The 13,258-nt window shown below is 37.1% G+C and overlaps 1 protein-coding gene across 2 annotated transcripts in view; it reads right to left on the bottom strand.

Annotated features, from left to right (window-relative positions):
• Positions 1-13,058, bottom strand: part of LOC117399493 (endoplasmic reticulum resident protein 44-like) — a 46,836-nt gene extending 33,778 nt beyond the window's left edge. For both annotated transcript variants that reach the window (XM_033998720.2, XM_033998721.2), the window contains exon 1: positions 12,869-13,058. In XM_033998720.2, the coding sequence (XP_033854611.1) occupies positions 12,869-12,925 (57 nt within the window). In that variant the 5' untranslated portion in view covers positions 12,926-13,058. The remainder of the gene's footprint in view (positions 1-12,868) is intronic.
• Between the last annotated feature and the right edge of the window lie 200 nt (positions 13,059-13,258).

Raw genomic sequence — 13,258 nt, 5'->3', positions numbered from 1 at the left:
GTGGTTGCTGGGTCTCAGACTCTTAATTAGTGCATCATTAGTGGAAGCAGGCCTTGTTCTCTGTGTGTGTTCACCATACCTCATTACTCAATGATCCCTTGTGCCATGTACAGTAGGAAGCCACTCTACCTCATCAGGTCTATGGAAGCTATGCCATGAATAGACTATCGGATGCTCTAGTTAGAGCCCACTTACAATCCTGTGTCCAGTTTTGGTCACCTCGCTACATTATTATTATTTGTTTATTTAGCAGACGCCTTTATCCAAGGCGACTTACAGAGACTAGGGTGTGTGAACTATGCATCAGCTGCAGAGTCACTTACAATTATGTCTCACCCGAAAGACGGAGCACAAGGAGGTGAAGTGACTTGCTCAAGGTCACACAATGAGTCAGTGGCTGAGGTGGGATTTGAACTGGGGACCTCCTGGTTACAAGCCCTTTTCTTTTTTGACGTTTTTGTTTTATGTAATTAGGCGCGGCTGCATTTTTAGTAACAGCAATAGCGGCTGCTTGAAATGGATTTCTAACTTGCAAAAGAAAAACAAAAAAGAAGAAAACACAAGAGTACAGAAAGTGCAAAGCGACAGAAGATACTGTTTATGTGGCTTTAATAAAAAATAATGTTGGTTATTCTAGTTTCATCTTGATGTTTTTGATATTGTAAACATTTTAAATGGCACACAATTGTGCTGAGATGGGAAGTAAATGGTAACGTGAAACATTTGCAGTGCAGACCATTTTGTAAGATTTAAAATAACTTTGCTGAATAGAAAGTGAATACTAGTGTTTCCAAAGAGATTCCCAAATACTACATTTTTATACCGTGCATCCAAAGACATGCAATTAAAAGTTTTAATAATGAAGCCTACTGTTTGGTGTTCTGTCCTAAACCAGCAGTTTGTCAGTCCCAAACAAATTATATATTAAATAATGACAAATTATATATTAGATCAACAGGGGAAAAAATAAATGTGTTAGTAAGAATAACTCCAGACAGAAGGGGTACAGTTTCAAAAAAAGGTTGAAAACCCCTGGTATAGATAGTTAAACCAGCTCATTAAACTAATAATGCAGCACAGAGATTAGACATGAGGGAATATTGGAAGGAGGGTTTCACAGTTTAAAAAAAAAAAAAAAAAAAAAACATGGAATAGCCTAGCAGGTATAGCAGTGCCATCTAAACACGAGATGCATTCTGTCCTATAAAATAAGTTTAATAAAACAAATTGCTATAGTAGTTTTTTGCATATTTGCCAGTTGTGTGAAATCAGTGCTATTTTTGATCAATCCATTATTAGGGATGTTGATTTTTGTTTAATTTGAGAAGTTTATGAAATTAAACACGGTTAGGATCTTTGTAACCAAATCAGAAAACCTTGCCTTTAGAGTGCACATTGATGTATGCACAAACATAAATGTGCACGAGACTACATGTGTAACATGTAAAGACTTTGAATTAATGACTTTGCACATCCTACTGCATAAAATGCATATTTGACAAAGGTTTAATATTCCTCTCTTTTAAGCCTGCAGGGGGCATGCATGTGACAGATTATTGGCTGAAAACACTGAAAATAAAACCAGAAGCAGCATTCATGTAGTTCCACAAGACCAACACACCAACCACCCAAACATCACCAGCATACTGGCTTGCATTTTGATGTATCTAGTGAATATCAGTAGTCTGTGTCAATTTATCCCAGCTGTGTTCAATAGATTTATACTGAACATGTGTATTTTGAGGAGTTCATAATACAGTATAGTTGAGTACCAGAATAAGCCGGACATTATAAAGCAATTAAGAAAATCCATCTGGATAATTTAAACGTTTGCTAAATCGTAGGGACTGCCATTGTTTCTTGGAGTGGGATTCCTGCATGCACTGCTTTAGATAGAGTAAGTAATTTCAGCTTTGTGGAACACTTTTTATTTTAGAGGTCAATTTATCGGGTAATATTATGTTCAAACCGGCTACAGCTCCACAGGGGAATAAAGCATACAGAAGGATGGCACATTCAGATATTCCCAGAGTCCCACCCATACTCTCCAACTGATTCTCAAATCAGTAGGCTACTGTATGCGTATATCCTGGTCCCTTGGCTACGCCTCGGTTGCCTGGGATATGCATCACCCTATGGGGACAACTACTATCAGCAGTCCCTACAGACAAACTCCCTGGTGTCTGCATAAGAGGAGCACAAATCACTGTTGTAATACTTGTTACAGAACACTAGTTGTAATGTTGTACACTGCAGATTAAACCTGGATGTTTTCAGTTTTAGCTATCCTGGTACAGCTAGTTTCATTGCAATTGAGTGTATTAGACTATTAGAGTTTCAGAATTATTTAAACGGACAGAACTCAACGTATAAATACTGATGGCCTAAAATATGATTTAAAAAAAAAATATATTGATAAAGGAGTGCCGCAGGGTTCCATTCTAGGCCCATTTCTGTTCACTATATACATTAATGGCATAGGCCAAAATGTCGTTAGCGCTAAACTTCACTTGTATGCTGATGATACCATTTTATACTCTAGTGCTCCCACTCTAGATTTGGTTTCTAAAGACTTGCAATCTGCATTTGACACTATTCAATGTAATCTCTATAACCTAAAACTTGTATTAAAAACTCAGGAAAAACTAAATCAATGTTATTCACTAAATCCAAGTCTCAAAATCTGGCTAACAAAGATTACAACAATAGAATCTGTAAAAGTATACAAATACCTGGGTTTTTGCATAGATGAGAATCTCAATTTTAAGATACATATAGATAATCTTTAAAGAAAATTAAAACTCAAACTAAGTTTTTATTTTAGACATAAAACTTGTTTTTCATTTAAGGCAAGAAAGCACTTGTATGTCACACTTTTCTTTCAAATACAATGGCAATACAGCAAGAAGTTCTAATCAGGAAATATGAATATCTATTGTATTTCAAGAATCCAATGTATGTGAAGATGAGCAAGAACTAAGAACTGCCATCATATACCTCTGCAGGACTACAGCCCCTCCTCATGCTGCACTAAATACAATCTTAAGAAAGGCCATGGAGGTCAAGTGGCAGATTTTTTGGAGATAATCTCACAGTACCCGAGAGGTTACAAATATTAGTATGGATACATTCAGTGCATAAGGGTCCTCATTTTCTGAATGAGAACTCTAAAAAACAATTTCCTACAAATGAAATGGTCGTGTTAGCAGATCATTGTTACAGGACCAACAAAATATGGTTCACATCAGGATAGCATTACCCCAGAGTCCTGCAAAATTAATCCACAACCTTTGCTTTTGCCCGTAAGAATAACCCAGTGGAGAAAGAGACCTTGACACTCCGTAATTAACTAAACCTGATTCTGACAGCTGGCATATTATCACGCATCGTCCATCCAGGAACACGTTTGCATGTATGTAAACTAAGCTTTAGCCAAAAACGGGACACAACGAAACAAAAGCAGATACCTGTACATGTCTAATTACTCTATGGAAGTAAATGGTGCTCCTGGTTATAATCCTGTCCAGTTGGAGCAATGGAATTAGATGTCTTTGGGACACACTGTTTTTGCATACATCTGCAGACAATGACAAGCTTGTTGTTGTAGCCTACATTCCTTTATTTTCAATGAATGCTTAAGCAATGAAACAGGTACCCCCTTAAGGCATCCAGATTTAAAGGCTTAAATTGCCTCTTAAGCATGTATTCTTTCTAGCCCCAGGTAAATATACCTTGCAACTGTCTGCCTGAATTGTGCCAGAACTATTTTTTTATATATATATATATATATTTATTTATTTTTTTAATCTGAACTGAGTATGTTCAGATTGTTTTCCCATTCTTAAATTTTTTCTTAAAATCAAGTAACTTGGCCATGTATCTTGACCAAATTCGTGTTTATAATTTGACCAATGCATTTGCAAAACAATGCAACTTGTACTGTGAAAAGCATTACTTAAACTTTACTCACTAAAATTGTGTGGCTGTGGCAAAGTTTCCAAACTTGGGAGTTAATTAAATCAGCTTGTTTCACAAACTGAAAACGTATCAAATTAGCAACAAACATGAAAAGAGAAATAAACAATTGTCTTGCATGCTAATAATAATAATAATAATAATAATAATAATAATAATAATAATAATAATAATAACTAGAACGGCCAGGGAGTTTTACGGCTCCCAAGGCCCAGTACCAGTACCAAATACTTAAGTAATTACTGGAGGATGCGGGTTTAGTTCTTGATATTTGACAAGTTTGAAATCAGTAACTTCACCAGTTCTCCAGAAGAAGATTTTGGTTTTTCCAAAAAATGCATGAGGTGGCCATCTTGGTTCACGCACAAACACAATTTTTGAAAAATTCAATTGTACTCATACAGGCATGATGGTTTTCGGGTTTGGAATTAATCAAGTAAACCATTTTTAAACTGAAGCAGCTTTAAATTTAAGAAGATGTAGGTCTGGCGGACATCTTATTTTACCAAAGAACACCATTTTGCCATATTTGAATTCCATTGTCCTCAGGATAACCACACCTACCGCGTTTTGGTGAATTTGGTGGCAGCCATTTTGATAGTAAAATTTATCGCAGCAACTTCTTCCCAAGAAGATTTTGAAAGGTTTTTCCAAAAAATGTCAGGCCGCCATCTTTGTGCGAACAGGAAGCCTAATAATACTGAAAGTGTTGCTAGCAAGCAAGGAATACATTGTTCTTTTAATGTTGCCCTTTCTCATTAGGTGATTAATACGTCAGTGAACATAATATATGATGTGTCTGTACTACGACAGGCCATATGGCGCAAGTTCACTTGGGAGTAGTTCAGCACATTTTGTGATTCAGAACTTGTCGAGTTCCACATGTAAAGAAATAGTCGTCTGTTCTACAATGAGTTTGCTTTCCAAACCAACAAGTGTTGGATGAAAACACTTCAATGTGGTTTTCGTAAGTCATAGAAAAAACAGAAACACAAATGACTGACAAAGTGAAATCTATGAAACTGAAACTTAAAAAAAACAGGAAATACTGCACACACTTTACAGAAGTAATAACAAACTTTTAAATTGACATAGAACATTTTACAGTGTACATGTGGCTGCAAGTAAAACATATAGCCCACCTGCTCTGTTCGTGCGAGTCAGACTTTCTTTTCTTTGCAAAAAGAGACTTTAAATTCAGAATTTAACATAGTCCACAACTTGCATTTTGAACCACTGGAGTCCATCAGTATTTCTGAAAGCTTCTCCCCTTTTCCAAATGATTGATCGTTGTTAGTTTAAACTCTGAAGAGTATGAATTTATAGAATAATAAATAATACTTTTTTTTATTTATAAAGCGCCTTTCCAATCCCAAAGCGCTTAACATAGTTGATAGAAGACAAGATAACAAACGACAGGGCAAAATAAAATACAGTGATAAAAAACAAAGAGATAGCATTAACACAGATCCTTGAAAGCTAGTTTAAAAAGATGTGTTTTGAGGCAGATTCTAAAAATCTCAACCGTCTCTGTGTCTCTTATGGAGCTGGGTAGTGCATTCTAGAGGTAAGGAGCTGAACTACAGAAGGCTCCCATGGACCGTAGCCGTAGGTAATAGGTAATAGGTGGTCGAAGATAACCGGAGTTGGAAGACCGGGGAGTGCGAACAGGAGAGTAGACATGAAGCAGGTCTCGCAGGTATCCCGGAGTAGTGCCATGGAGCGACTTGTACGTGCGGAGCATGATCTTAAAGTCAACCCTGAATCGTATTGGGAGCCAATGTAGTTTAAAAAGCATAGGTGTAATATGTTCCCGAGATGCTGTATGGGTTAAAACACGGGCGGCAGGATTCTGCAACTTGTGTATAACTCTCACACAGACTCCAGATAAAAGCGAATTACAATAAATCAAGCCTAGAAGTATTAAAAGCATGAATCGGTTTTTCAGCATAAGAGAAAGATAAAATGGGCCTTATCTGTGCAATATTGCAGAGATGGAAAAAGGACACCCTAGTGACATTTTTAATATGGGCTTCGAAGATCAAAGAAGAAGAAAAAATAACGCCCAGGTTATGTACTACAGTAGAAGCAAATACATTTACATTGTCAATATCCAAATTAAAATGACCAACTCTATGAACAAGAGACTGGGAACCGATTAATATAATTTCTGTTTTGTCACAGTTTAGTTTAAGAAAACTCTGTTGCATCCAAATTTTTATATTACAAAGGCAACTGACTAGTACAGAGGTAACAGTGCTTGTATCAGGTTTCGTGCACACATATAATTGTGTATCGTCAGCATAAAACTGATACCTGAGGCCAAAGCGTCTAATAATCTGGCCAAGTGGTAACATGAGTAACTGGAGAAATATCTGATGTTAAGTTTAAGAGTTACAAAGTGTTACTGACAAGTGTCTGTCAGACAGATAGGACTTAAACCAGCAGAGAACAGTATCAGTAAGGTCTAGTCATTTTTCCATGCGTTCAATCAATACATTATGATTGAATGTGTCAAAGGCTGCACTGAGGTCTAATAGAAGAAGATATTAAGGGCCCCTGAATCTGCAGTCATGAGCAAATCGTTGGCTACTCTGACCAAGGCTGTTTCAGTGCTATGCCTAGCTCTGAAGCTGCACTGAAAAGGTTTGAGTAACTTATTAATCAGCAGCTCATTTTGAAGTTGAGACGAGACTACTCTCTCTACTGTATCCTTAACACTGCACTGAACAAAGCGATGTTAGGAAGTATTGCAAACCCTACTGTAATTCAGTTAGAGGCATTCCGATTTTTTATTTCTTTTATTATTCAGTGCACTACATTTTATCAAACGCAGAGCATTCTTAAATAAGGGATTATCTGAGTAAAAATGTAAGAGTAACATGCAGAGTCTTACAGACATACAGAAAGACAGATGGACTGGCATCTTCTTGTACTCCCAGATTCTGACACACTTAATAACCTGTACACACACAGGTATGGACAGGCGCCTCCACTAGATCAACTGAATGGTCGCCATTCTCATTCCAAATTGTATGGTGCAGCACATTTTACTGCAGTGCTGTGAGAATAATTCATTCCCTCATATTACACACACTGGGAAGATTTTAAAAGCATTAATTCTAGTTCTATCTGCAAATCGTGGCTCATAGATCATAGATCATAAAAGGGAGGGAGGAACGGAGGACGGGGGTCTTAACATAACTCGGATAACGAAGAAAAATGCTGCTTCATTTCTTAAACAGGTCATTAAAAGTCGTAACAGTGCTTAACACTGCTCTCATTGCACACATTCACATCAGTACTGTATCAACACACTTTGCCAAGAACATTTCTGTATTAAAATTGCATACTGTAGCTGCACACGCTTGGAGCTCAGTGTGGAATGAAGCCACACTCCTTACTGTAAAATCTGTGCTACACTCTACTGTATATACACCCCCCACCCCCCCATGAAACATACATTAAAGTTTAATACATCTGATACGCAAAACCGATCATATCTTTTTTTATTTTGTTAAAATGCTCAGGTGATTAATATGGTGTTCTAGCCTCTAGTTCCATATTTCTAAAATTTTCAATAGAAGCAATCTAATTATGCAGTCCACAAATCCCTTATTTCAGGTGGGACCCAGGTCATGAATCACTTGGGACAAAGAGCAAGGGTAAAGACAGGCCAGTCTACCTTTTCTAAAATAAATCCAGAAATTGAGGGGAAAATGCATGATGCTTTAATTATGGATATATTGATTGCATTAAATTAACATGCACTGCAGTATTTTGTAAATTTTAAGTGATCAACTTTGTGTATTGGCAAATGGTTCCTACTACTGTACTGCACTGTGGATTGCCAGAACAATTACTGTAGAAGTTCAATGGTAAACCATTTCTGATTGATTAAATTTCAGTACAACACAAGAAGCCTTCTACCCCCTTTAAATAGCCACTGTATAGCAGATTGGAAATAGAGATATTCAGTACAACTGGTCAACTCCCCTTCTTACTGTATTTTAATGTGGATCTTCAAGTATCATTTTAGAAAGGATGTGATCTCTTCGGTTACCTCACCCAAGCCCCAGGTTTACACACACATCCCAGAATTAAGATTTTAACATGTGTGGTTGCATTCTCAGCAATTCAATTGTGGAATTCCCTTTTGTTTGTCCTGCTTGGCAGGACGAGGACGTTTCTCAGGATTTTAGAAGAGCCATCCAAGAATGTTATTTATCATAGTTCAGTCACTGCACTTGTTTCTGATTTGCTTAACAGTTGCTGGGTTTGGAATCCTTTTGTTTCAGTAGTAAACAATCGCTGTTGACTGTTAAACCTCAAGGGGTCAATTCAAGAGGTAAAAAAATAGCCTAAATAAAAACACAGAGACAGACAAATCCAATCTTGTAAGCGAGTTGGGATGGATTCCACTATTGTTGCTGTTACAGCAAAAGGGAATCATTGTATACTGTAATCCAATCCTTCAGATACAAGTACCCTCCTATTCAGTTTACACAGGTGCTTTAAGCACCCCATTTATGCAAACTGCTTAAATAACACGAAAAAGTTTTATAGAAACAGACAGATGGAAAGTGCCCCCTCCCCACAATCTTCTTTTGAAAACTGCCTCCAGCTAGTGATTTATACTTGTGTGCACCAAGCATTCAGGCTCCTTTAGACATGTTTTCCCTCTTTTTGTACAATTACTATTCAAGTGTTTCAGTCACCACGTGAAGCGTGTAATCAGGTACTTGGCAATCCCACTCACGGAGTTCGGAGGTAATACAGCAAGTGGAATCATATAAAGCAAACTGCCAGAGCATTAAACAGCTACATTAAACCACACACTTGAAGCTCATTGGGAGAATTCTTATACCACTAAACTAGTGGCCACAGCACATACCAGTATGGAAACTTCCAAATAACTTATTTTTTCTTACCTTCACCGCCTGGAAATTGCAGGTGATATTTGTTTTTTATTGCCTCTTGTAAATTAGCTGTATTTTCCCTCCTTTCCATCAAAGCAGGTACTTTTGTAAGATTGCTGTGTTTGTCAGAATTATGCATTATTTAGCTATTGCTGTAAGAATATTCTAAAAATTTAAATCACATTATTTTGCCATGTATTGCAGTAGACCAGTCAATGAGGACATGTCTTTATATTTCACATAACAAAGCTTAAACAGGATTGACGCAGCTTCAGATGACAGGGCTCCTTCTCCATAAGTTATTTGGACTACTGGAAACAGTGCACCACAGACCCCTGGGTGCTCAATACTGTACAAACTTGGCCCCCCTCCTTTCTGGGGTGTGACAAATACATCTGTCACGGACCTGCAAGCTGCCACGCAGGTGGCTCAAGAGGTAGCAGCTCTGCTGCAAAAGCGGGCCATTTGCATAGCAGACCGCCCCAGCAAGAACAGAGGGTTCTACTCCAGGTATTTTCTGGTACCAAAACGGGATGGCAGCCTCAGACCGATCCTCAGTCTCAGGCAGGTGAACCTGTATCCGAGTTGGAGACGGTTCAAGATGCTGTCTTCGCAATGGTTGTTGCAGTCCATCAGGCCAGGCGACTGGTTCACCACGGTGAACCTGAAGGAAGCCTATTTCCACATCCCAGTAAAACCAGCGCATGAAATCCCTGAGGTTTGCCTTTCAAGGAACAGTGTATGTAGGTACAGTATGTATTGTGAAGTAAGCTAGGTCTTAGTTGTTTTTTATTTTTTTTTTATTTAGAGTTTTCTTGCTAATATGAATAATCTATATTGATAGCTTAAACCTTCACACTTTAATAATTCTTAATATTTATGGCACAACGTACATCTAAACTAAATGGGTATGGCTCCGTTTTATGTAATGCTGTTGTATTGTTAAAGTACTATTTAAGATTTCATAATTTCTACTCTTTCGATAATTAATTTTAATGCCAGGGGGTTAAGAAGTGTGGAGTAGTGGTTAGTGCTCTGGACTCCTGACCGCAGGGTTTGTGGGTTCAATCCCAGGTGGGGGGACACCGCTGCTGTACCCTTGAGCAAGGTACTTTATCTAGATTGCTCCAGTAAAAACCCAACTGTATAAATGGGTAATAGTATGTCAAAAAACAATGTAATTGTATGTAAAAATAATGTGATATCTTGTAACAATTGTAAGTCGCCCTGGATAAGGGCGTCTGCTAAGAAATAAAGAAGAAGAAGAAGAAGAAGAAGAAGAAGAAGAAGAAGAAGAAGAAGAAGAAATAATATCAAACGTAAAGCTTTATTTCTCTATGCTAAAAACTTGAATTCAGACTTTTGTTTCATACAAGAATCTCATTCCTCCAATAATGATAAAAATTTCTGAAGATTTCAATGGGGAGAAGACATAGGGATGGCACATGGTTCAGCTCAGGCTGCAGTTGTTCTTGTTCTTAAACACAGATTCGGTGGTAAAAGTTATCTTATGATACTGATCCAAATGGCCACTTTAGTCTATTAATAGTTACATTTACTGAAAAGGTTAAAAAGAAATGAAAAAAATAATCTGTATTTTAAAAAAAATCCAGTACTGAAAAGGTGACGTATGAGACACAGATTTGGGGTTCTGTGGTACGTAGCTACAAAGCATGGTGGTAGATCGAGCGAAACGTTAACTACGTAATGTTTTCAGCGCCTAGGCAAGACGTTACTTTGTTACTTTTCCCTTGTGAGACCAGGTTGTGATAAATGCATCTTGACAATTCCTGCCGTACCTTTCTCTCCACATACATTCAGCCAGGTACGATGGTAGCATCTCTTCTGCTGTGCATTGTTTAAATTGTTACTTAACACGGGCCCAGTAGTCCTTAACGTTTTCCAGTCAGTTTGGTAAGTAACCAGGTATTCCATAAAGCAAATAATGTCTTTCTCGCCACTGTGAAGCAGTAACACAAACCTGGTACTGATACCTCACTACCCCGGATAACAAAGTACGATTAAATAATAATAATAATAATAATAATAATAATAATAATAATAATAATAATAAATTTATTTAAAAAAGCACAGTTTTTATTAAAAAAAAAAGTTATGGAACTTTTTTCTTAGCTCAGTTTTAGGCACAGGGATATTTCATAAAAAAATACTTTTTGTTGTTAATTAAATGGGTTAAATTTTTCAATAAAATAACAAAATAACAACAATAAAAACAATTAATAAACACAGTAGTGACTGTACAATCCTGCTAATATTATTAATCACATTAGTACAAGCTTGTGTAACTAGAGCTGCGGTTGGTCAGGGAGGCATTAATATTAGCATACACTAATAGCACTGTCTACTGGCACAATTTCGCTTTACCGTTCTGCAGTGGAAAGAAAACCACGTCACGGTCAAAATAATGTAAAGGATTGTGCAGTTCATGAACATCTCTGCAAACATTCATACATATTCAAAATGTATGGAATCTCGTTTTTTCACGTGGGGCTAAATTTGGCATGGATTAAATGGGAATCAGTAATAGTGCACTTTAAATATACCGTTTATGTGCAAGGGTAGGGCCTGACATTTAAATATGTACGTGTTTTCAAATAAAATACACATCTTTTTGCCTTGCTGAAACAGTATGTTTATAACTTGTTTATAGTATTGTTAAGTGGCTTAAGATTTTCCAGTGTGTCTAACTAAATGAAACGTTGCATATATATATATATATATATATATATATATATATATATATATATATATATATATAATTTCACACATAATAACATAATATAATTTCACACATCATAATAATAATAATAATAATAATAATAACGCAACTCTAGCCCAATAATGTGAAAACGTGAAACGAAACTAACAAAGAACCGTAGTTACTCGAGTTTAAAAAGGTGAAAGTCTACTCTGATTCGATAAAAAGGTAATACAGTAGTTATTTACATTAGATAAAATAGTGGCTGGAAACTACACAGCTACCCGTTTTATTGCGGATATAGAAAATAGTTGAGACGTCACAGCATCCGTTTCACACTACTGACTATTGACTAGTTCCGGGATGCCGACCAATTAAAATGAGCCACAACAGAGAATGCCTTAAACCGGTTCCTTTTAACTGGGAGCCCCGCAGAGACATCGGAATTTAGCCAAAACGCTCATCAAATTACTCGAAAGATTATGTTCAAAGTATTATTAAACTTCTTAGCACAGCATAACAGCAGTTTAGAAACGAAAGCCACAGATGAACTATAACGGTCTCTATACTACTAGTACACAGCCATGCCAATCTCTGGCAGTAAAATAACCATTGCAATGTACTTCTGTCAGATATTTTCAGCCCTTGTCCTTGAACTGAAAATGTATTTCAAATAATAAACTATATAATACACGACTACTTTAGAATGGTTTATAATAGCTGATGTTGCTGTGATTGACATTTTAAAGGATATATAGATCCTCTAGTAGGAAAGTAATATATATATATATTTAATGCCACACGTCTTTTAGGTGGCATACACTTACCATTCCAAAAATTCGCTATTATTTTTTGTATAGATTTACGTGTGGTTATCTACACATACATAGCAGAAGTTAGTAAGGAGGTATGCCAATGTGTCAATCTGACATAAGATTAAACTAAGTAACCATTGTTTTAAATACAAGCTGTTCAAACATTACTGTACACTTTGCACTGGCCTCGAAATCCTGAACATTGAGCTGAAGGCGACAATAAACTCATATTGTATACCCCCTCCCCCTTTTCGGTTTTATTTTTGATTTGGTCACTAGTACTAGGCCACACTGAGTATTCTCCCACTCGTCTGTCTGCATTACACTCAGCCACTCACAAAGCAGTATGCAGACTACACAAGCAAAGCCATGACATGGACTACCGGTACGTTGGAATTTTTTAAAACCCTGATTTCTGTGACACAAACAGAGGCACTTACCAGCAATATGGTGATGTAGTTGAACTCAAGAGAGGGTAGGACGGCAGGCAGTTTCATTGTACTGTAAAGTTGGTGAGGTTATAATGCTGGTGTATCTTCCTTGACTCACTGCTTACCTACTCTTTCCTGTAGGAAACAGACACCAGCCGTCTCTCAAACCGGAGCTAGACAGTTCCGCGTACATACTCGCGTGGTGCTGGGATTTGTAGTTCTAAAACCTAAGCGCCCAGGAAACCAGTCAACGTATAAAAACTACAAGTTTCTCCACACATTTTAAGGCCTCCCTATACGCCACGCATTATCATGCAGTCTGGTACTTGTAGTTTTTTTTAAGTTTTCGAGACACAGGTTTTTCGTACTTCCGAAGTGGATTGGGGTGAACGACAGCAG

This window comes from Acipenser ruthenus, chromosome 4 (assembly GCF_902713425.1).
Source record: "Acipenser ruthenus chromosome 4, fAciRut3.2 maternal haplotype, whole genome shotgun sequence".
Taxonomy (NCBI): domain Eukaryota; kingdom Metazoa; phylum Chordata; class Actinopteri; order Acipenseriformes; family Acipenseridae; genus Acipenser; species Acipenser ruthenus.
Note: the sequence above shows the minus strand (reverse complement) of the source record. Positions and strands in the feature narration are given on the sequence as shown.